The sequence below is a fragment of the Sylvia atricapilla genome, chromosome 15, assembly GCF_009819655.1.
Source record: "Sylvia atricapilla isolate bSylAtr1 chromosome 15, bSylAtr1.pri, whole genome shotgun sequence".
Taxonomy (NCBI): Eukaryota; Metazoa; Chordata; class Aves; order Passeriformes; family Sylviidae; genus Sylvia; species Sylvia atricapilla.
In genome coordinates this window covers 4701094-4724621 of record NC_089154.1, presented here as the reverse complement: position 1 = coordinate 4724621, position 23528 = coordinate 4701094, and the positions used below count along the sequence as shown (strand labels likewise).

General features: G+C 57.5%; 2 protein-coding genes across 2 annotated transcripts in view; both read left to right on the top strand.

The window, feature by feature from the left end:
* MMD2 (monocyte to macrophage differentiation associated 2) overlaps positions 1 to 23528 on the top strand; it is a 129266-nt gene that overhangs the window by 20300 nt on the left and 85438 nt on the right. The window lies entirely within an intron of this gene.
* Positions 5685 to 23479, top strand: RADIL (Rap associating with DIL domain). The gene is made up of 14 exons (XM_066329774.1): positions 5685 to 6256; positions 11724 to 12031; positions 13041 to 13697; positions 13842 to 13879; positions 14863 to 15023; positions 15641 to 15753; positions 16594 to 16831; positions 17252 to 17424; positions 17695 to 17839; positions 18132 to 18322; positions 19147 to 19534; positions 19618 to 19757; positions 20514 to 20653; positions 21201 to 23479. The coding sequence occupies exons 1-14, from the start codon at positions 5713 to 5715 to the stop codon at positions 21304 to 21306; spliced, it is 3342 nt and encodes a 1113-aa protein (XP_066185871.1). The 5' UTR covers positions 5685 to 5712; the 3' UTR covers positions 21307 to 23479.

The window sequence follows — 23528 nt, the reverse complement described above, 5'->3', positions numbered from 1 at the left end:
ACCCGCCCTGATCCGGCTAAAGACGGCACCGAGGGAGCCACGGACATCATCAGCCTCCGCTCTGCCCCTAGATTAGGTGGATAAACCTCGCACAAGGAAAGGCCGGGCTCTGGAGCGGAGACTTGGTCCCCAAAGGAAGGGAGCGGAGGGGTTTGGGTTTCGGCCCCGGCTGCTTCGGCTGTGGGGACGGCATCTGCAGAGGGGCAGGATTTGGAGCCGAGGGGCAGGATTTGGAGCCGAGGAGCGCACGTCAAAGCCACCGCGTCCAGGGCGTTCTCATTTCCTTTGCTCTCTCCGAGTTCTAATTTGTTCCACATTGCAGTGCCGGAGCGGCCTCTCCCTCCTCTCCCTCCACTTGCAGCATCCAGGCTGCGGTCACTGCCGTTAGTCCGAGGCTGCCACTCCAGTGGTTTCCACCAAAAAAAAAAGAAAAAGAAAAAAAAAAGGAAAAAGAAAAATTTCAAACAAAGATCTGAGGAAACAGCTTTTCTGGTTCCTGGTCTGGCGTGGTTATAGCTGAAATCTCACCACCCATCCGTGTACTGGGATGAGCCCCGGGGAAATTCCAGATGATTAAAAAGTGTTTTAGTAGTGTTGTTGCTCTTCCCAGAAGGGAATAAGATGACCTGGTAGCTACAGGTTGATTGGCTTGATAGCATCCCCCCAGGGAGAAGAGGGAGAAGCTTGGCTCGGGCTTGAATTGATTAAAGACTTCAGCACCAGGAATAAATTCCTGCCATCCACCGTGGCTATATGGAAAATAACTCCTGGCAAGCAGAAATTATTTCAGTCTCCAACATGAGAGGTGACTCGCTGGCTGTAATACGCTTCTGAGAAGCATTTGAGTTATGGGAGGTGATATTCTTGTAAAAATCTCTACTTTCCAGTATTAAAAGAGTCAATCCAGTCCAGTATTTAGAGCTGACATTACACAGCGTCAAGAAAGCTGGTATTAAATAAAAGTGATCCATTTCCAAGGCAGTTATCAGGGAGATTATCACTGCTAGGCACTGCTAGCTGGTAACATGGACTTGGTGTTTTTATCACTAATCTGGAAGAAAGGAGATGGAAATGATTTCTGGAAAAACCTGGATCTGACCCAGGGCAGCTGAGTGTTAATGGTTTGTACAAATCCGGGTGGTGAGCTGAGCGAGCAAAAGGCATCCTAACTGGAGCAGAATGGAACATGGAAATCTCTTACACCCAAAAATAATAACTGTGGCTGTACGTGGTTTCCTGCCCCTAATCTGGATGGTAAATTTTCAACTGGAGCTGCCTGCAGATGCTGGGAGAGGCAGCACAGGGGTTCACCAGGCAGCAGGCTGGGAGGTGGCTGCCTGACTCCCCAGTTCTGTGCTGGAGAACTGAAGATTTTCAGGATAATGTGAAATTTGGCTCTGGGGAGAAAAAAAAAAAAGGCAGTTATTTGCATTTCTGGTCAGAACCAAATTTGGGCTGATGGCAGCCAAATCCAGTTTTCCTTCTCAGCAGAGGAGATGTGGAGTCAGAGGGGAAGGGACAAGGGGCAGAAAGGGTCTTACAGGTGGAGAGGAGGGGGCCATCCAGTGAGTCCACTCATAAATCAAATCCAAGAGGAAAGAGGAGGGCTTGGCAAAAGCATCTAAATACTCTCGCAGAGGAGAAAATACGTGGTAGCCAAAAGCTCATTAATTGAGCAGAGAAAAGATGGCAAGAATCAATATCTGGCAGCTGAGGGCAGACACATTGGAAAGAAGGCATAAATATTTTACCAGGAGGAGCGATTAATCATTGGAAGAAACGTGGAGCAGCAAAGGTGGGGTCAGCACCTTTTTGCCTTTTACATCACAACCCATAGAGTCTCTACCACAGCCCGAGGCTGGGCCAGCAAGAGCCACTGGATCGAACCACACCGAGGTCCTGATTAGGTGATTTAATTAGACAATGATGTATTGATCATTAATCATGGTGGAGCCATAGAAAAGAGTGGTTCTTGTGCCCTGATGGCTCCTTCCAAGGAACACCCATGAAATCCCTGGTGGCACTTGGCAGGTGCTTCTTTTAGCTTTGTCTCTTGGTCACCAGTGGTTGTGTTCTGGCAGATCTGTGGTGGCAAGGCGAGGGGACAGTGCTTGGTGGCTCTTCTTGATGTCCAGCAAAACAGACTGAGAGTCAGGAAAACAAATCTCCATGAGCACCCCAGCATGTGTGTTGTGGCTGCTGGGGGAAGGAGCTGCTCCAGGGCTTGCTTGTCCACCTGTGGGTCAGAGCGTTCCCAGCCTGGCATCCCTGGGGACACGTGCTTAGGAGAAAGGGATAAATGTCACAGGGCTGTTGCTGGTTCCATCTCCTCCCCTTTTCCTTTCCTTTCCTTTCTTTTCCTCCTGCTTCTTCTCCTTTCCTTTCCTTCCTCCTGCTGTTCTCTCCCAGTCTCCCATGCGATGCTGTTGGTTGTGGGGGTACAGATGTGGTTCAGTAGCCCACAATGCAAACACCAGGACCATGTTGCAGAACCTCTGAGCCTTCCAAACCCACCACACTGCCAGCAGCCGATGTCTGTGAGCAGCCCAGGACCTCTCCTCCTCTCTCGGAAAACGTGACAGACGCCTGCCCAGGATGATGCACAACGAAGGGCAAAGATTGTTTTGAGAAGGAGGCTGAATGGAAGGGAAAAAGGCACGTGAGAAGGATGGCAAGGTAGGGAGAGGCTTTCCCTGGTGCTGGGTGGGGGCACTGGGAAGGAGCTGCTCACCCATTACAGGAGCAGGAACCTCAGGCCTGCAGGGAATTCCCCAGCGGTGTCAGAGTCGGTGCTGGTGATGGCAGGACATGTGGTGGCCACGTGAATACCACGGGCATTTGTCACAGCTCTGACAGACAGAGCTGGCTGTGGAAAATAGCTGGGTTTGGTGTGGTCAGGCACTGGCTGGGAAGAGGTGAAGGATCCCTGACACAGGTCTCGCTGGGAGGCAATCCCAGGCTTTTGAGCCGTTAGAGACACAGTGCCACTGAGTGCTGGGGAAAGGGACTCTTGGGAAAGTCTGGATCATGCTCCATAGCTGCAGGCTTGTGTCCTTCCAGGGAAATGGCCTGCCGTGAGAAGGGGGCTCAGCTGGGCTGGGGATGTCCAGGAGCACGTCCCACTGACCTGCTGGAAGGTGTGACACTGTGCTGGCTTTGTCCCCGGGCAGCTGGGTGCAGCTGGAGCATCCCCGCTCGCTCAGCAGGACTCGGAGGGATTGCACGTACCAGAGATTGCCTCCTGGTACCAGAGATTGCCTCCTGGTGGGAGACGCCGGTGTCCAGCGTGCCGGAGCGCACGGAGGTGGGAGGAGCCCCTTTCATTATCATCTTATCCTGTCCATTAGAGTCCTCAGGGGGATTAAGACCGGGTGTGTTCTGCTGTCTCCAGCAGAAGGCTGGGATTTCTCAGGTCACCCAGGCTGGTAAAATCACACCGGTGCTGCTCTAGATGCTGAAAATTGGGGTGACCAGGCTGGCACCTCCTCCTGATCCAGGCTTCTGATTTTTTCCTGGTGAAACGTCTTTGCTCCTGAACTCTGTCGGAGCTGCATTTGATAGAAAGAGCAGAAAAATAGCTGAGCTATAAATAACACATTCAAAACTAGGCAGGGACCTGCAAGAAGCAAGGATGGTGTCTCTGTGATGTGGGCTAGGAAGAATGTTTTTGCCACCAGCAGACGGTAAAAGGTTTCCCTTTCTGCTGGGGGTTGTTCAGGGTGGAGGAGATTAAATCTGTGAAACCAGTGATTTGATGACAAAGTTTTGTCTTTTGCATCCTTGATGACAAGGTCCTATAGGGACTCTGGGGCAGTTTTCCTTCTGGTCAATGTTAATGAGGGCTGGCAGGGCCGTGCTGGAGGCCTGGGGCAGCTGTTCCTGAACCTGACTGACTGCCAGTGCCCTGACCTGCTCCCCAGGTCGGGGCTGCCGCGGCACTCCCAGGAGATGTCACGCAGCAGACATCAAGGGATGTCCCCAGGGATGTCCCCAGCAGGAGCAGCAGCTCTGGGCTCTGCTGCAGAGGGAGGAGCAGCAGCATGGGGGGAGCCAGAGCCCCAACCCCATCCCTGCCTCAGTTTCCCCATGTGCAAGGTGGGAGCAGGAGCAGCCTTACCTGAACCCACTGAGTCGGGGTGAAGTTCTGGGGTAATATAAAACACAAGATACTCAGCCCTGCTGTCGTCTGCCAGAACTCCTGCCCTCCAGCACACCAGGAGTCAGTTTTGGAACCAGCAGGTTGGGAAGAAGGACAAATCCCAGCATTTTCACAGTCCTGGTAGGGCTGGGAGAGGGGAAAGGGGTGACTTGGAGTGCAGCATCATCACAGGATTACACAGCTCCCAGCCACATCCTTAGCACCTGGTGCCTCAGTTTCCCCATCTGCAGCATTCCGCGGGCCTCTGGCTGTGGGATGGGGGATGCACATCCTGCAGCAACCCTCCCCACACGGCTGTGAGGTGGTTTCTGGGTTAGAAGGTGACCTCTTCCATTAGTAGCAGGGACGCTCTTTTTTCCCCTGAATTAGATGGTGGTTTGGAGGCTTTCCAGGCCCGACATCATTCTGCCTGAGAGCGCTGAGCTTGCTCTGGCTCTGCCCGAGCGAGCCAGGGCTGCAGCTGTGGGAACCTGCTGGCACCTCACGTGTCTCCAGCCAGGAACACCTGGATCACCCCAACTGCTGCAGCCACACGCTCTGATAGCTCTGGGTGGGACATTCTGGGGTTCCTCTGCGTGTCTGTGGAGCCCCTGCACGTTATAGATCTGGAGGTGAGGGAGTTCCCAGTTCTATCCCAGTCAGGAATGCTCAGATTGTCTTTGCAGACCCACCCTGCCAGCAGGTCACACTGTGGCTGTGGGTTATCAGCAAGCACCAGGTGCTCGTGCAACCAGGGGGGGATTTCAAAGCCATCTGCAGATGGTGACAGTGACATCAGGCAGGTGTGCTACCCACCTAAATCCAGAAGTGATTTGTGGTTCCCGGGCCATTCCAGGGGATTGAGGCGCACTGGGAGCTGCCACATGGCTGTGGCAATGTCCTCTCCAGTCACTGCCCACTCGGGGCTGCCCCGAGCAGCCCTGCCCCGGGCTGATGTGACAAGGGCAGCCTTGTCAGCGATGCCACCCTGGGCCTGAACGTCCTCCACAAACAAGCAACAGCCAAGAGATTTGCCAGAGTCAGGACATTTTTAGAAAGGCTAATTAAAGCCCATTTTCACCCTGTGCCTCTCGCTGAGCAAAAGCATTTAGCAGTGACCTCAGAGTGAGTGAATTTGCACTTGAGCTTTTCCGTTTCACCTCTAAAAAATGAGATTGCTCCGTAAACTCGTTAGTGAAAGTAACTCCTGATGCCTTGGCTCCTGACCAGGATGGGCCCCGCCAAGTCTCGCTGGGCTCTGCTCTCCTCCCGCTGCGTTTTGCCTGGGCAAGAGGGACCTCTTGGTACCCACGGTGGAGAAACACGGGGCCTCTCCAGGCTGTGCTTTCAGGGACAAATCCATCCAGGGGCAACCGCGCTGCTGCCAAGGAGCTTGGCTGAGCTTTTCCACCGGTGTTTTGGCTTACACAAGGCAAACGGCCCTCCCTTGAGCTGTCACCTTGGAGGTGACAGTGTCTCCTCCGTGGCCACCTGCCCGCTCTTGCCTGCTGCACATCTGCCCTCCAAACCTCTCACCTGCCCCTTTTTCTCTCTTCCCTGCCCAGCTGTGCTTCATGACGACCTCACGCACCATGTTCTACGGGCCGTCCTCCAGCATGGCCCCGCCGTCCAAGAGCCGGCTGAAGCGCCAGGGCCACCTCTTCTCGCAGGTGCTCTACCGCACCCTGAGCTACAAGGACCGCGCCTCCTCCTCCCCGGCCGCCGCAGAGGACGACCCCGCCGAGCTCTCCACCCAGCTCTCGGCCCCCGGCATCCTGAAAATCTTCGGGGGCAACATCTGTGCGGGCACCAACTACAAGAGCGTGCTGGTGACGGGCAGCTCGGGCGCTCGGGAGCTGGTGAAGGAGGCCCTGGAGCGCTACGGGCTGAGCCAGCTGAGCGCTGGGCAGTACGCGCTCTGCGATGTCATCGGCCGCTTCCAGGGCCCCGACAGGCAGTGGCACACCGAGGGGCTGAGGGTGCTGGGTGACCACGAGAAGCCGCTGCTCATCCAGGACCTCTGGAAGCCCAGGGAGGGATTCTCGCGCCGGCTGGAGCTGCGCAGGAGGGCGGAGGTGGAGGAGATGGCGGCCAGGGACGTGGACACCACCACCGCAGGTCAGGGCTGGGCGTGGGGCAGGGACGGGGGTTGGGATGCACCCCCAGAAGCCCTCCCACACCACACCGGTGGCTTTCACACGTGGTTTGGGTGCAGGAGGTGGTGGGCACATTTTAGCTGCCAGGCTCCTGGGTTGAGGCAGGACTCAGCATTCCCCTGCATCAGTTTGGTATCCACGACCTCAAATATTTACTCCAGCCTGTTTAGGGGTTAATAATAAATCCTGCCCATGGCTGGGGAGCAGCAGGCAAGAGCATCAGTGCTTCCTGCTCTTCCCATCAGTGAACCAGCACCATGGCACCCCCAGCTTCGTGCCTGGCAGAGCACTGCCCTGCGTCCCTGTCTCCCTCTGGCCATCCCCCAGGCCTGACACCCCGGGCAAATCTGCAGGAGCAAGTAAGGAAAATGAAAAGCTAATGAAGAGAGAGCAATGTAGGGCAGGAGAGCCCCTGCAGCAGTGCCTGATGGAGGCCAGGGCTGGCAGGAGCAGATAAGTGCATCATTAGGAACCAGCAGGTTGGTAAGTGACCCCAGCACACAGTAATGAAGCTTTCCTCCTCCCACCCTCAGATAAAAGCCCTGTGAAGATGAGGGCAGAAAGGTTTTAAATCAGATTTTTACTTGCACAATGTGCTTGTTGGGTCAGACCTGTGGACAGAGGGGTCTGGACCAGGCTCCAGAGGTGTCAGCCACAGGGTTTTGCTGGGATGGCCCTGAATGGTTCCTCACTCATGTAGGAAAGGGCTGTTACTGTCAGAACTAAACTGATGATGATGCAGGATTACTCTGTGTGCTTGGCAAAGAAGAGCCAAGTTTTTCCCCGGCCAGCAGCAGAACAAATAGCCAAACCTGTCCCAGGCCTGGGGGGACACAGCTCCTCTCCCACCCGTCCTAACAAAAGCTGGAAAGAACCCAGGCACACTGAGGGAACCCAGCCATGGGCATTCCAGGGGAGAGCAGAGGCAGCTGGAGCCCCCCAGCTGCAATTTTCAATTGGGATTTCATCTGAATCTTGAGGAGACAGGGCTACCTCCATCCTCACTGTGTCCACTCTGTCTGCTCAGGGAGGGGATGCCACAGGTGGTCCCAGGTCACTGCACATGGGACACAGAGACCCCGAGGTGGCTCCTGCCAGAGCCTGGGCCAAGGAGGGGCATGCTCTGCTCTTCTCTTCAGCTCCTTCTCCAGCCAGGATCAGAGAGATGTGAAGCACTTTGGGAGAGCAGTAACTCTAAAAACAGCTTCTGTTGAATAGAGGGAAGGGCAAGAGCCAAGTGCAGTGGCTCAGCACACGGTGGGCAGAGCCACATGGCAGCTCCCTGCCAGAGCCCAAGGTCACATCCCCTCGGCCTCAAATCCTCCCCCTCGGATGCAGAAAGCAACTTTTTCCCCATGACCTGGATCCTGGGTGGGCTGGGAGCCATGGGAGTGCAAGGCTCCCACACAGGCAGGGGAAGCAGCAGAGCCTGGGCTGGCCAGCACCACATCAGGCTGGCCTGGGACTGGCACCCTTGGGTCATTTCCGATGGAGGAGCAGTTCCTGATAGGATCCTGTGCTCTGGGTCTGGAAATAAGCCCATTATGCTTTCATTATCACTTCATTTGTTTCAGCACTCGTGGGTGGGGCCGTGGAAATTCCCCATTTTTTAACCTTTGGGCATTTTCCATAGCTGACCAGGCTCTTCTAAGGCAGAAGCTACACCCTCAGTCAGGCTACACAGCCCATAGTTGTCTTACCTGGTGAAATCTCACTCCTGCTCCCTTCCTTTTGGTGGCCCCAGGGGCTCTGTCACCAGTCTCCCCCTGTGCTGGTGGCCCTGGGATGCTCTGGGGCTGGGACCACCCTTTCCCACCTCACCTGCAAACTGCCAGGAATGAACGTGAGCGATGCAGCCTGTGACCCAGCACCCCCAAAAGACAGGAAAAACTCCTGGGGTAGAGGGTACTGACCATGAGTGCCCTCCACCAGGGTCACCCTTGTCACCAGGCTCAGGCTGGCAGAGGTCCCCCTGCTGAGCAGCAGCTGCCTGCCCAGGGTGGTGAGGCACTGGCATGGAAAACACAACATCTGTGCAAAAATAAAGGGAATTTAGGCTTGCAGCTCCCTCGGAGAAAAGCAGAGGGATGCTCTAATCATGCCCAGAGCAATACCTGCAGGCCCTTCCCCACACAGGGCATTGCTGGAGCAGCAGGACTGGGATGACTGGGACCACTGGGGTCATGCAGGTACATCACTGACTGAGGGAAAGGCTCCACATCTACCCACAACCTGTTAGCAAATAGCTTCAGAGTTTTATCTGCTCAGTTACCCATTATCCTAATTAGTTGATTAGCTGCTTCCCACTGGGGAGGACAGTGCTGGCTCCTTGTGCCACTAATTAGCAGCACAGGTAGAGCCTCCCTGAGCAAATGAGGCAGCCCCTCTCTCCCTGCTACCCCCAGCCCTGCTCCTTTTGGGGAGCACAGAGGCAGCACTTGTGGGGATGTAGGGAAAACCCCCACAAACTGGAGGGTGCTGGAGGGAGGTGCAGCACTTGGCATCTCAGTGGCATTAATTTTCCAAAATACCCCCATTTTGTACCAGGTCCTGTCCTAACTGGAGCTTTCCCAAGAGGCTGAATTGCACACGCAGCTCCAGAAACTCGGGATTTAAGCCTGTTATTCTAAAAGATGCTCTGGCAAGTGCCTTTGAGGATCTGGCTTTGATATACCTTAGCACAACTGCATCCAGGGAAGATTCCCTGCAGAGTCTGCAGAGCAATTACATTAGGAAGGACCAGCCTGCTCTTATTCCCTCCTGGGTACCTTCAAAGCATTTCTTCTTTCCTGGGGCCCACGGAGTTATTTGTTGATTTATTTCTCAGCCAGGAGAAGCGAACCTCTTTCCTCAGCTGAAAAAGAGGCAGATCCCAGCCAACATCTAGGCACCAGAACTAACAGTTTTTCCCCTGGGTTGCGGGATGGGTTTGGAGGCAGCAGCTTGGTGGGGTCTGGTGGGTGCTCCCCAAGGGGTGCCCAGCTCTCCCTAAGGATGTGATCCAGCCCTGTGTTAGGATCTGATTAGTGAGAGATGTCTCTGCCTGAACTGAGGTGCAAACGAGACAAATGCTGAAGTAAATAATAGAAATTTAATTAGCAATCAGTGTGAGGTAGAGAGAGAGAAAGAAAGGAGGAGAGACAAAGACAGAGAGAGCACTCTTGTTTAGAGCTGCTGGTTTCTTGGGTTGGTGGTTGTGAGTCTCCCCCTGCCAGAATTGCTTCTTACCCAGTCGGGGCTGATTCAGCATAGTTGCTGAATTGCTTCTATTAGTTTCTTCCTTATCTTGGGAGTTCTGCCAAATGTCCTTGTGGCCTGTAAATTCTGTATTCTTTGTGCCCACTATCACTGGTGCATCCTTTTTCCCAAGCCTTGTTAACCTCTCCCTAGGCCTGAGATCATTGGAGCTTGTCCAGCCCTAAACATTAACAAGGCCCAACACCCTGACAGTAGTACCTCCTTTCTACAGTCCAAGTCCTGGCTATCCAGGCAGGAATATAATATTTGGGGATGCTCTCTAACTCCTTACACGCTGTTCCCATCCCCATCTCCATGTGGATTCAGCAGCCACTGGTTCTGCCCTGGTCACGCTGCACTGGAGAAGTTCAGGCTGAGTTTTGGGTGGGATAACCTGGACATGTTTGGGAGGACAGAACAGTACCAAAGGATGAAAAAAGCCTAACCCAGTTTTATGGAGGGACTTTGTTCTGCTCAGGAAAAGAGCTGTGTTTATCTTTCCAGCACAGCCCCGGGGTTAGTGGGAGCCTGTGACGGGGGCTCTATTGGCAGTGAGAAAGCAGCTTTTTCCTACACAAAATAAATACAGAAGCTTCCTTTCCCCTCGATAAGGGGCTGCTGATGGCCTGTCTCTGCAGGCCCTCTGCTCTGTCCCACTGAGCTCCAGCAGCAGCTGCTCCCCAGAATCCGGCCCCACTCCTCCCTGCTCCCACAGGCTGCTCTGGGATCCGCATTGCCCCGGCCGTCCTTCATCCCTCTGGCCCTTTTCCATGATGTGGGTTGGGGACAGGGCCCCTGGGGGGAGCTGAGGTGTCCTGCAGACACGTCTGGAGTGGCCTTTGGCAGCCCCAGCAGGGTGGGCTCGCTGTTCTCCCTGGATGTCACCTCCGTGCCGTGGCAAATTGCCTTTTTAAGGACACAGGGCACAGGACCTTGGGGTGGCTTGACTGTGCCTTGCCCTGATCCCAAGGCACGTAAACAGCAGGGGCTATTTTCTCCCTGTCCCACCCCCTCCCCATCCCCATCTCTTTGATTTTCCCAGCAAAGGAGCGCTCCATCTAAAACAAACAAACAAACGCAAAAATGTATTTCTGAACCGGCAGCCCATTCCTCGCCAAATAAGGCAGATGATTTTTTAAATTTTTTTTTTAAATTTTTTTTTTTGAGTCTGAGCTCGTGAGTGTCCCTTTAAGCAGCCCTGGGCACCAGTCTCTCTGCTTTGCCGTGCCCAAATGCCGCGGGCTGTCCCCGAATCTCGCTGTCCAAAGCCTGCTCCCTGCTTCCAGGAGCGGGGCTCAGGCTCTGGTGCTGCGCCGACAACGCCGCACTCCTGCTCCTGCAAGCAAATCCTGTCGGCTTTTTTCCCCCCTCTCTTCGTCCTCCCCGAATGCCAGTGACCTGCTCCCAGGAGGTGCCCAGGTACGAGCATCACCCCTCGGACACACACCGTGCTATTTCTCCTGCAGAGCTGGAGTCACGCTTGCAGCACGGAGGGACCCACCGGGACCCCCCGGGTCTGGGGGTGCCAAGTGAGGGGCTGCGTTTGCAGCTCGGCCAGGCCTGTTCATTCACTCCGGCTCCTGTTTGTGTCACGGAGCTCTGCCCGAACTGATGCTTGGGAGAAGTTAATTACAGCTTGTTCCTGCTGCAGCCGGGCTCCACTGCAGCTCCCATGCCTGGCTGATGCTCCGGGGAATTGGGGGGATTCCCTGCGGTTCTCACTTGCTGCTGGCGACCGAGTGCCGAGGGGCTGAAAGCCAAATCTGGCCTCTTTTATTTTTTTTTTTTTTTTAAGCAAAGGTTGAGTGAAATTGCCTTTTAGCAGGGATTTCCTCTCCCTCCCAGCCCTGCAGTGTGGCCAGGGCAGATGTGGGATACTATGGACCGGCTGCTCTCCATCCAGTGAGGTTTGGGGGCCGGGGAGGGCCGGGACACCCCCTTTTTTAGCGGTGACATTAGGACACTCAACTCTCCGCGCCAGTGTCTTGGCGTCACCTTTCGGGGAGGGCAAAGGACCGTCAAGGCACCGAGGCAGGGCGGGTGCGCAGCGCCGGGAGCGTTCCGGCTGCTCCATCCCCGCTCCGAGCCGCAGCATCCCTCCGTTGGCGGGGAGCTGCGGCGGGGCCGGGGGCGCTCCCGGGGCGGGCTGCAGGGGCTGAACGCCGCTCCGTCTCTCCGCTCCATCCCCGCAGGCATCAACGCCCAAGCGCGGAAGCTGCAGCGGCACCGGGCGCGGGGGGCCCGGCGGGCGGCGGGGGCTGAGCGGCGCGGACCCCCCCCGGCCCTGCGGCGCAGCCTCAGCGAGACCAGCCTGGGGACCCCGGCTCGGCGGGCCGGCAGCGGCGCCGGGACCGGCAGCGGGGTCGGGGCCCGGCTCCAGAGGCACTGCTCCACCCTGCCCGGCAGCCCGGCGGCGGCGCGGAGCGGCGGCAGCAGCATGCGGTACTCCCTCTACCAGTCCCCGCACCTCCTGCTCCTGCAGGGCTACAGCCAGCAGCATGTAAGCACCGCGCCGCCCTCCTGCGCACCCCCGGCACCCCCCTGCTTCCGTGGCACCCCCCGAAGCCCCCGGGAGAGGGGCCGCTTGCATGGCCGGAGCTGCTGGGGTCCAGGGAGGTGGTGGTGGTGGGCGTGAGCATCCTTTAGGAAACGGGCTTGGGACTTGCAGCCTTGTCCTCGAGTCTGTCCCCAGCCTGTCCCCAAGTACGGGGAGCACGGCGGCAGGAGCCGTGACCGCCTGCAATGCCCCAGAGGGATGCAAGGTGATCCCCGAGCAGCATCCCTGCCCCGGCCCAAGGGAGCGCTGGTTCTGCGGCGGTGGCTGAGCTGCCCCGTCCCCTGTCCGGCTGCTTCCTTAGTGGCAACAGGAATCAGAGGCTGCAAGGAGAACAGTGCGTGTGCTGGGGGCACTTGGAGAACTGCAAAGGACAAGGTCGGCCCTTGTGGTTAATGGCTACTTTGTGCCCGTTGAGGATCCGGCTGTTCCGAGCTTTTTGGCAGGGTGACACCGGCACTGCAGCCATCCCGTTAGTGCTGCTGGGGAAACTGAGGCACGAGGTGGTCCCCTGAGCTGCCTCGGGGTGTGCGGGCAGGCTGCAGGGAAAGGCAGGGCCAGGCGTGGATGCTCTGACCGGGTCCCACTGTCCCCCCGGGACAATCGCTGCAGTCTGGGGGGAGAAGGTAGGAAAAAAAAAGCAGCTGCAGAAGGGATGAGGGGAGAGGAGGAAGGAAGGCTCCTTCTGCCCAAAGCAGCCCCTTTTACTGCCTGCCCAAAGTCATTGTACCCATTTATTGGCGCGGCCAAGGCAGGGATCGCTGCTGTCCTGCTTGGCAGAGAGGAGAGTTAAAAAAAAAGAATTGTATTTTGCCATGCAAGGTGCATGGGGGACAGCTGGGGACAGCGAGGGGACAGCTGGGGTCAGCGGGAGGCTGCAGCACTCACCGCATGGCAGGGAGGAGGGTCCCTTCTCCCCCCTCCCCGGCTCACGCTGCGGCTCCTCGCTTGGCAGGACAGCTTGGTTTACCTGCTGAACCGCGAGCAGCACACGGTGGGCCAGAGGACGCAGGCGAGCAAGCCCAGCATCAGCCTGTCAGCCCCCGACATCCTGCCCCTGCACTGCACCATCAGGAAGCTCCGACCTTCCCGGCATCGCTCGGAGGAGAAGCTGGTGCTGGAGCCCATCGCCGGCGCCGGCATCTCCGTCAACTTCGCCGAGGTGGCGCGGACGGTGGTGCTGCGGCACGGGGACCTGCTGTCCCTCGGCCTCTACTACCTGCTCCTCTACAAGGACCCCATGAAGGCGCAGCCGCTGCCGGCGCAGACCCTGCTGAGGCTGCGAGCCCTGCACCCCGAGGGTCCGCACGTGTGCGGGGCGTGCGGCAGCCTGCTGCGGGAGAAGGATCCCGCTGCCAAAAAGCGCGGCCCGTCGCCCGCCGCCGGCCCCAGGACGGCCCGCAGGAAGCTGCAGCTGGAGTTCGAGCCCGCGGCCGAGGACGTGCTCCTGCGGCGCATCATGACCCTGATCGAGCCCGGCGGGGACGACCACAAGCTGACACCCGCCTTTCTGCTCTGCCTCTGCATCCAGCACTCGGCCACCAACTTTGAGCCGGGAGATTTCGGGCAGCTGCTGCTCAAAGCGGCCAAAATGATCCAGAGGACGGTGTGGGTCAGTCGGCGGCGGGGCGGGGTGTGTGTGCGGTGGGCTGTTGCTCGGCCGGGTCTCCGGTGGCAGCGAGGGCTGGTGGGGTGATGCTCGTGCCGCCCCATCCCGCTGGTGTTCACTGTGCTTTCCCCTTCTCTCCCTGCCCAGGAGCGAACGCGGGAGCTGGCTGAGAAACAATCCCAGCAGTAAGTGTGACCCTCCTTGGTTGGCCTCAAAACGGGCAGAACTCAACCTGGTTCTTCCTCCATGAGGGAGGGAAGTCCGCGGCTGGTGAAACCACACTCCCAGCCTGCCAGCAGTGATGCATGATGAGTTTTTTCCTGCTAAATCCCACGCATTCTGCTCTCTGGTCCTCTAAACACGATGCCTGCACAGAATGTGTGGGCTTGGAAGAGCTTGGGAGAGAACAGGAGCTGCAGCAGCTCTGGGGTTTTCTCTGATCCAAGACCCGGCCAAGGCTTTGCACTTGTGGCTTCATCCCTGAGTGATGTAGTAGGAATGTCCCTTACGTGTGAGCCTGACCTTCCTCATGCTGGAGACCCCTCAGGAGCTGGGATGGAGCTGGCGTTGCATGTGTGCATCCAGGGCTTCCTGGGACAATCACAAGGATGTGTCTCCCCAGCCATTTCCAAAATGCCACCTGTAAACCAGTATCTGGAGAAACTGTTGGTGCTTGCTGTGAGCTCTCCTTTAGGACAAACTTCAAGGATGCTTCCCAGACCCTTCCTATAGCAGGAAAAAGCAGTTTAGCTGTTGAGAAATTTCCCAGATGCTTTTTATTTTATTTTTGAACAGCCCAGGGCAGGTGAGCTGGGTTTAACTGTCCAGAGCTGGCAGGAGCAGCACATACCTCTGGGGAAGGGCTGCTCTTCAGCCACAAGTATTTAGTGCAGTTCATCTGTAATAGGGGAAGTCTCCCCCAAAAGTAGCACTCCACAAAGGCCAGGGTGGCCTTGGTCAGCCTGGTCCCCACAGCCTCTTGTCACTCCACAGAGCAGAAACCACTGAATTTTCCTTCTAAGGGGAACTTCTAAGGCGAGTGCTGGGCTTGGGGGTGAGGGGATGCGAAAGCTCTTTGGCATTGCCCCAGGCTGGCTGTTTTCTTCCCAAAAAGCCTGAGTGGGAATGCTGAGGAGCAGCAGGCGTAACACCTGCTGTGTCTCCCCAGCCAGGACCCTGCCACCCTGTCCCGCTTCACCATCACAGACCTTCTCCCAGACCTGCAGCACATCATCTTCTGGATGGCCAACGCCATCGAGATCCTCTACTTTGTCCAGCAGAAATCACCCACCTACATCCAGAGCATGGAGGAAGAGCTGGACATCAAAGGTGAGTCTGGATGCAGCATCCTGCCTGTTTTTCCAGCTGGAGCAACTCAGCTCTGTTAATCCCCAGTCACAGGTGGTGGTCAGTGCCCTCGAGATGCTCCATTACCCTCTGTAATCCTCATCAGCAGGGCCATCTCTGTAGTGTGGGCTGGGGAAACCTGTGGGAGGAGCAAGCTCACGTCCTGCCAGCTCCAGAGCCAGGCTGTGTTGTGTTCACACACAAATATCCCCTGCCACCACAGCAGCTTGTGGTGTGGCTTTCTTTACTCTAGGTTTGCAGGTAGCCCTGGAGAACTGCTCACTGGTGAGCCTGTGTTAAAGCCAGCAAAAGGGAAAAAAAAAAATGTGCTAAACCAGCCTCAGAAACTTTCTGGTCTATACAAAAAGTTAAAATGTTTTTAGGCCAGGGAGGTGCAGCCCTGAGCTGCCAGCAGTGATGGGAGCTGTGGGGGTGGCAGGTGGGGACTCCCCCGGGCCAGAACAGCCTCTTTGCCCTCTTGAGGGATTCCATGGGGGTGATACAAACCTGGAAATCCTAATAACCCACACCCAGGGAATTTGGGGGGCCTTGCTGCTGCAGATTTGCTTCCCCATCCTCCTCTCCTCTCCTCCCTGCAGGCTCCAAGGAGTCTCTGTTCTCCTCGACCATCACGGCCAGCGAGGAGGCGATGACGGTGCTGGAGGAGGTGATCATGTACACCTTCCAGCAGTGTGTCTACTACATCTCCAAGGTACAGTGTCACACGGGGCCAGCACCAGCATCCCCAGGGCTGTGCAGGAGGTTTTTTTTTTTTTTTAAAAGCTTTTACTCCTTGGCAGTTGCACCACGCTGAGGTGTTTTCCTTCGGGCTGAAGTGCCCCGATTTTTGGTCGCAGCCCAGGAAAAGTATTGAATTACTGCGGCGTGTTTCCTTGTCTGCAGTGCAGCGGCTCGGGGGAGGTGTTTGGGGAGAGCTGCTTGGCTCGGGCCAGCGCGGCATAATGGTGTGATTCAGGGCGTGATGGAAAGGGGCCCCCGGGCCGCTGGACCGCGGGAGCCGGGCGGCAGCGGGAACAGAGCGGGCAGTGTGCGGCACAGAAAGGCTGCCCTGTGCTGCACGGCTCCTGCCCGTGGCAGCGGCACACGGGGACACGGGGGCTGCTCCTGCACCGCTCCGGAGCGGCACCTTCCTCCCCTTCCCTTCGGCCGGGCAGGAGTGAGTGCAAGGCGCTGCTCTCCCATTTAAGCAGTGTGGAAAATCATCCCCATCGATGCTGACTTTTCTTTCACGCTGGCGCCCGGCTGATTGGTGGCTGCCCTGGTTCACCTCAGGTTTTTTAGATTTTAGCTGGCGTCACAGGACATCTCTTCCAGCCGCTAAAAGTGACCAACGTTAATTTTTGTAATTTTTTAAACTTTTGCACAACACTGGAGCTCATGGAGGCAGGGGATGAATAGGAGCAGCCCCTCGCTGGAGCAACACTGGCAGGGTTTCCTTGGCTTGAGGAGGTGAACGGAAGGTTTGGCTCGTGCAAAAATGAGAAAAACCCAACAAACTGAGTCTGCTGTGACCTTGCTGCTCTGCCTGCAGTGTCTGTACGTGTCGCTCCCTGCCCTGCTGGAGTGCAACCCCTTCCAGAGTGAGTGCCGGGAGAGCTGGCGGGGGAGCCCGCCGCTGCCCGAGGAGCTCCGCAGGGTCGTGCTCATCTACCAGGCTGTGCTGGACCTGCTCCACCAGTACGAGGTGCACCCCGAGATCACCTCCCAGATGTTTGCCTACCTCTTCTTCTTCTCCAACACTCTGCTCTTCAATCAGCTCCTGGATAAGGGTCAGTCCTCCTTGGATTGGGTACCACATAGGGGACTGAGTTATTGGGACGCCCTCCAGTCCATCCCAGTGCCACCTTAAGGGGTGCAGGAAGGAGATGGGCAGGTCTCAGCATTGTTACAGGAAAGCCAAGCACAGACCCAGCTGCTGGCTCCTGGGTGCCCATTCCCAGGAGAGGCTAAACCCCACAAGGATCCAATCCCCATTCCACTGCCTGAGCTGAGGGTAGTTAATAGGGGCAGCTCATTAATCAACTAGAGCAGCCTGAGGTGCTCATTAGCCCTCATTGTAAGTGCCAGGCAAGGTCCAGCCACCACCAGGAATTACAAGCACAGGATGCTGGGGACATTAACCCGGGGCAGGGGCTGGGGGACAGAGGGGCTGCTCCCTGGTACGGCTGATGGATGCTTTGCCTCCTCAGGCTCCTCTCTTGGCTGCTACCACTGGTCTCAGGGGGTGAAGCTGCGGGCCAGCGTGCGGCTGCTCCTGGAGTGGCTGCGCAGCGCCGGCTTCGAGCAGCTCTCCCAGCAGTTCTTCGCCAAACTCGCCAGCGTGGCCAACCTGCTGGCCATGCCCGGCTCCCAGCTGGTGCAGGTGAGGGATGCCCAGCCCAGGGCTCGTGGCATTGGGATAGGCATGGGCAGGAGAGCTCCTGCTCCGTGCCTGGGGTGCCTACACTGATGTGTCCCTATTGCAGCCTGCCACCAGCTGCCCTTTCGCAGGGTCCGTGGGTGGGCGGTACCCAGGAGAGGATGTTCTGGTTCTGTCCATCTTGCCTGACCTCTCCCTCCTGTGCCCCTTGCTCCTCAGAGGAGGCAGTTTCTCACCTCTGCCATTTGCCCCCTGCTCTGTCTCCTCACACAGATGACCTGGCCATCCCTGCGAGCCGAGTTCCCCGCGCTGAGCTCTGCGCAGCTGCACCGGGTGCTGAGCCAGTGCCAGGCAGTGATGGACGTGGGCTGCATCTCAGCATGGCAGCCCAGCGAGGAGGAGAGCTCCTTCCAGCCTGGTGAGTCCTGGTCAGCCCGCTCCAGTCACATACAAAACAAAGAGCTAATTCCCTTCCCCTTCCTGGGTGTCCTGTAGTACCTTCAGCAATTCGTAATAACCAAAGCCCCAAAATAGAGATGTTGCAAAGGATGGAAAGTGCATGAGGCTTTTTCTGCTGTCCCAAGTGAGGGATGCTGCCGGCTCAAGCTCACTAAATCCCTGATCCCAGCTGGGAGACTGTGCGTGGCTGAGAGCTGGGAGGCAGAAGTTCAGCCTGAGCCAGTGCTAACCTCCATCCCTCTGCCTTTCAGATGAGGTGCTGGAGTCCTTCGACAACCACCCACCCATCATCCTGCCCAGCGGGGGCTTCAAAGTGGACCTGGAGGTGGAGACGTTGGACGACAACATCTACAGACACCTCCTTTACATTCGCCACTTCCTCTGGAGCCTGCAGAGCAGGAGCCCCCACAGCAGCGAGGGGCCAGGCTCAGCACTCCCAAAGGTAGCCTGTATCCCTCTGGAGGGGGATTGTTCTTCTCCTGGGTGGGCAGGAGGGTCTTGGGTCCCTCTGCAGACCCCTCCAAGCCCAGTGCCAAGGGCTTGCTGCCCTCCCCTGGAGCTGTGGCAGTGCCCTTATGGAGAGCTTCTGGAAGGATTAGTGCTGCTAATCCCCCAGCATGGGGGGCACGGGAAGGTGAGCTGGAAGGACAGGCTCTTCCCAGCAATCTCCTTAGCAGGGAGGAAGAGGAGATGTCTGTGGCAGTGCTCTCGTTCTCCCTGTGTGTTCCCTGTCCTCTCTGCGCTGCACCCTGCCCGTCCCCAGCAGCCAGGCTTGCACAAAAGCGCTAATTAGCTAATGCCTGTAAAGCACAGGGAGGGCGGAACGTGCTGTGGGTGCTAAGCTCAACTGCCATGTGCAGGATGTCACTCCAGCAGGTCCCCTTCTCCTCTCCCGTGCTGTCCCCAGTCCCTGCAGCGCTCACAGGCTGCCTCCTGCTGTCACCCCGGGGCCACATTGCCCAGCCCTTGTGGCACTGGAGGAGCTGCGCTACCCCAGCGTCCCCTTCCAGTGGGACCCCCCCAGCGGGGACATGACCAGCAGTCCCCTCCTGGCTGGCTGTAAACATCCCCAGCACAGCCCCGGCCACCAAACCGGGGTGTGGGAGCTGTGCTGGGAAGCCAGGACAAGCCTGGCAGTGTCTGAATTGCATTGTCGGACGGATCCGGCAGCCAGGGAAGCACCAGGCTGCTGGGGTCCAGGGGGTCCAGGTGGGGAGTGAACAGCACACTGGGGGCGGGTCCCACAGCATTTTCCTCTTCCTTAAGAAAGAGGCATGCACGACGCCGGAGGTGCTGGAGGTGAGCGAGGGCCCGGTGGCCGCCCTGGGGAGCATCACCGCCCAGGAGGATTTCTGCTCCCGGGGGGGCTGTGCCCAGCCAGAGGGGACCCCCCAGCCCTGCCCGGCCACCAGCGCCTGTCCCTGCGAGCCCCCCGGCGGCGAGCCGCAGCTCCAGGAGAAGCTGAAGCAGCTGCAGCTGGGCAGGAGCCCGGTGCCCAAGGGCGGCACGGCGCCCACAGACTCCTCCTGCCTGCTGACACCCCCCACCACCCCGCTCAACTTCGACTCCGGCAGCCCCGAGTCCCCGCAGGGCAAAGGGCTGCAGGAGCCCCGCAGGAACGGCATGAACGGCACCAAGGGCGGCACCCCCGAAGGTACCGGCGGCTGGCGCTGCCCCGGGGCTGTGAGGCTGGCTTTGGGCGCTGCCAGAGCCCTAAGCCGCTCTCTCCGCTGCCAGGCTGCTCGCCGACCCCCTATGATTACCCCACGCCGGAGTCTTCCAGCCGCAGCTCTGCCACCGACGACTTCTGCTACGTCTTCGTGGTGGAGCTGGAGAGGGGCCCCATCGGGCTGGGGATGGGGCTGATCGACGGCGTGGTGAGTTCTCAGCCGGTGTCCCTCACACAGCCCGAGCGGGATATGGTTTTATAGCCCAAGAAAAGCCGGCAGAGAAGCTGATGGCTTCCCACGGGAGCTAGGCTGCTTCTCCTGAGGGCAAGGAGGCACAGAGGGATCTCTCTGTGGATCTCTGCTCGAAGGACACGGTGCTGTGCGTGCAAAGTCCACAGCTGTCCTGCAGCTGGGAAGAGCAAACAGGCTCAGCTCTCTTGTGGAAGGAAAGTGACTCAGCCGAGGTGTTTCCTCCACCCTTCAGCGGTGGCAGGAGAAGCAGAGAGGAGCAGGGAGGCTCAAAGCTGTCAAAACAGCTCCTCCTTTGCATAAAGAAGAATCTGGCATTGTGGGGTGAATCATCTTTTTAAATGGCCTTTCCCAGCTGTGCTCTTGGTCAGTAGGAAACAGCATCACCGAGCCCTGGGACAGTGTGAGCAGAGCTCCCATCCCAATACGGCTGCAGGTTAATGATGCTTTATTCTTAATTAAATTGAACAAGAGCAGATTGCCCTCACCTTTCCTTCCCGTGTATAACTTGATACAAAACAAAGGATTGCATTTCCTTCCTGTTACTGTTAGCACCTTCCCCATCATATTCCTAAGCATCTCCAAGGTCCCGTTTGCCATCAGGCCTGGTTGTGAGCCCCGGGGGAGAGTTACCCTGCCTGGGCAGCTCATCCCTTTGGGACCAACAAAGCTTTTGTGTCCCTTTTTTCTCTGGCTGCCTTCCCCTGCCCACAGCACACCCCTCTGTGCTCGCCGGGGATCTACATCCGCACGCTGATCGAGGACAGCCCCGCGGCTGCCGACGGCAGGCTCTCCATCGGGGACCGCATCCTGGCTGTCAACGGCACCAGCCTCATCGGGGCAGACTACCAGAGGTCAGCCCCACCTCACCACAGGGCCCGGGGAGGTACCAGCGCTGCAGGAGTTACTGTCAGCTCCAGGGGTTCGGGTCGTTTTGTTCCCAGAGTTGCCAGCTCAGAGGACGCTGTGGTACCAGCAAGCTGCAGGGAGAGGAGTGACCAGCACAGGACACCAGAGAGGGGGGAAGGTTGTGGGTTTGGAAGAGGGATTATGGAGCATATATGGGGAATAAATGAGAGCTCCAGAGGTGGGTCTCAGCAATGCAGAGCTGCTCCAGCCCCATCCCACTGCAGGTTTTCTCTCGAAGGTAGTGGCATGGGGCAGCTTAGAAGCAGAGCACAGGTGCCCATAACACAGAGCAGCTTTGGGCTTGTTTGCCCTCGTCCTGGCAGCACTAACCCTAACTGGAGGGCCAAGCCCTCCACAAAGCTACAGGCAGGAGAGAAACAGCCCCTGCTTGTAGCCCTGAGCAGGCACAGGTGATTGGCAAAGGGGAGGGTGTTTTGTGAATGTCCATGACTTGGCAGGACTCACCTCTGTCCCTGTTGCTGCTCCCTGCAGTGCCGTGGACCTCATCCGCTCCGGAGGGAAAAAGCTGCGGTTTCTGGTTGCCAAGTCGGACATTGAAATAGCCAAAAAAATCAGTTCCAGCTCCTCTTCCTCTTAGTCCTTGTGGTACAAGGATCCTTCTGCAGCAGCTTGTGGCTACAGCTCTGGTTAAGGTTGACCTCAGGGAGCCTGGAGTGCAAGAGGGAGGACCAGGACTCCACAACAGCCCCCGATGTGCTTTTGGACACTTTGCCCCTGCACTGCAGCAGATGAAAGGACATGCAAGGATGGTGCACGCTTCTCCCACTGCACTGGCTGGGAGCATCAGTCCTGATCCATTGCCCAGCCTCACCTTATACCCAGTGTCGTCCTTCTCAGGAGCTTTCCTGTTCCTTTGTCCCCTCTGGCAGGGGGAGGGAAGGGAATGCTCCCACCATGGGGACTTGTAGGCAGGCTCCTCTGTTCCTCTAGGCTGGCAGCCCTTGTGATATTTTATGCTGGCAGGCAGAAGGCTTGAAATACCCTTGGGTTTTGAAGGGAACACGTGGGGCAGGCCTGGGCATCACTGTGGCAGTGGCCACCTGAGGTGCTGGCACATCAGGCTGGAAAAGCATGCCCAGCTCTGGGGGTGGTGAAGGCAGCACAAGCACCCAGGAGTGGGATTCCACACAGGATGCATCACCAGGAGTTAATTCCCCTGGAGCCACACACAAGCTCAGGTGCCGTTCTGCTGCTGGGCTACAGCTCTGCCTCAGGATGGGAAGCAGCTACAGCAAAGGGCTGACACCACCAGCAGTTCCTGAGTGCCAGGGAGAGCTCCCTGCAGAGAGAGGACTCCCTTGCCCTTGCCCCACAGATTTACTGGCTCTGGCACCACGATCCCGGCTGAAGGCCACCAAGACTGATGGCAGAATGCTCCCACAGAGGATTGGAGCCACCAGGAGCCTGAGTGAGCCCTGCAGCACTCGGCACTGCCACCAGCCCAGGCAGACAAACCACAGCTTGGCACCATGTCCTGCTCCTCCCTCTGCAGCTTCCCCAGCCCCTTGCGAGGCCACCCTGTTCCGTGCTCGGAGCATCTCCCCGGTGTGTGCTGCTGAAATGCCGACAGGTGATGATGGACAGCAGAGATTCCCTCTGGGAGGACACTGATGAATATCCCAGGAACCGCTCTGCTCCCTGCTGCCGACCACGGTGTCAGCTCAGCCGAGGGCTCAGCTCCATCGTGTGGCTGCCCGGGCCCGCACACCCGGCCGAGTCCTCCCTCTGCTTTTAGCACCATTAACGGGATAAACCCGACCTGATTTCCACATATAGACAGATACTGAGACCTAGTTTAGCCGAACCCTATTAAAACAGCCTGCAGCAAAGCCCTCCATCACACCCTGCCACGGTCCAGGCTCTGGCAGTGGATCAGATACTCACATGGCATCTCACAACAACAGTGCTCTGAGGATTGTGAGACTAAAACAGGGTTGGCTTTAATTGGGCCTCACTGCTGCAGTTTTGGTTCCTGGGCTTAGCCTTGCACGTCGCAGGAGGAGAGAGATGTGAGAACACTCCATGCAAAGGGAAATGCTCCACTGCTGGATTTCAGCGCAGCCTGGCCTGCTTTTCTAGGCAAGATGGACCAGGCACCTTCCCTGAGACACGAGTGCCTTGCTGCTCTGCTGGGCCACACTCACAGCCCTGGCCTGGGGTGCATCCTCCTGCCTCTGACTCAGCTCTCCCAGGCAGGTGAGCAAAGGCTCAGGGCTCCTGCTGATTCATTTCACTTTCAGTCAAGTAGGTATGTTGGCCTGTCATCCTCCACAGAACTTGAAATGGGCTGCCTAAAGGCCCTGGGCAAACTGCATGCACTCCTCACTCCCCTCTGCCCCGGAGCCAGGGCTTGGGGGGAGGCTTGGTTTGCACTAGACAGTGCTGAGGCTGCATCCTGGCACGTTCCAGCAGTACCAGTGCAACCCACTGAGCACCCCCAGAGCTGGAAAACAGCCCCAGAGCTGTGTGTCACTCACAGTGCAGTCAGGTATTCAAAGAGACTGTAAATAAACCCTGCTATTACTAGTGTGCATGAGGGCTGGCTTCTCCCAGGAGGAGCAGTGGGATGGATTGACTTCCCAGTGTGTTAATAGTGTACAGCTGAGATGTGTACAAAGCTCCGGTGCAGATACTGAGCACAGCATGGCGCCTGTTGGACACGGTGGATGTTAAGAAATGCTCTGTGTCAACAATAAACTGGATCAATAAATCTCTCTAAGCCCTGCTCTGGCAGCTGTCTCTTGCATCTCTCAGTGGTGAGACAGAGGAGCAGTGAGGGTTCCCAGATGTGATGCAGTC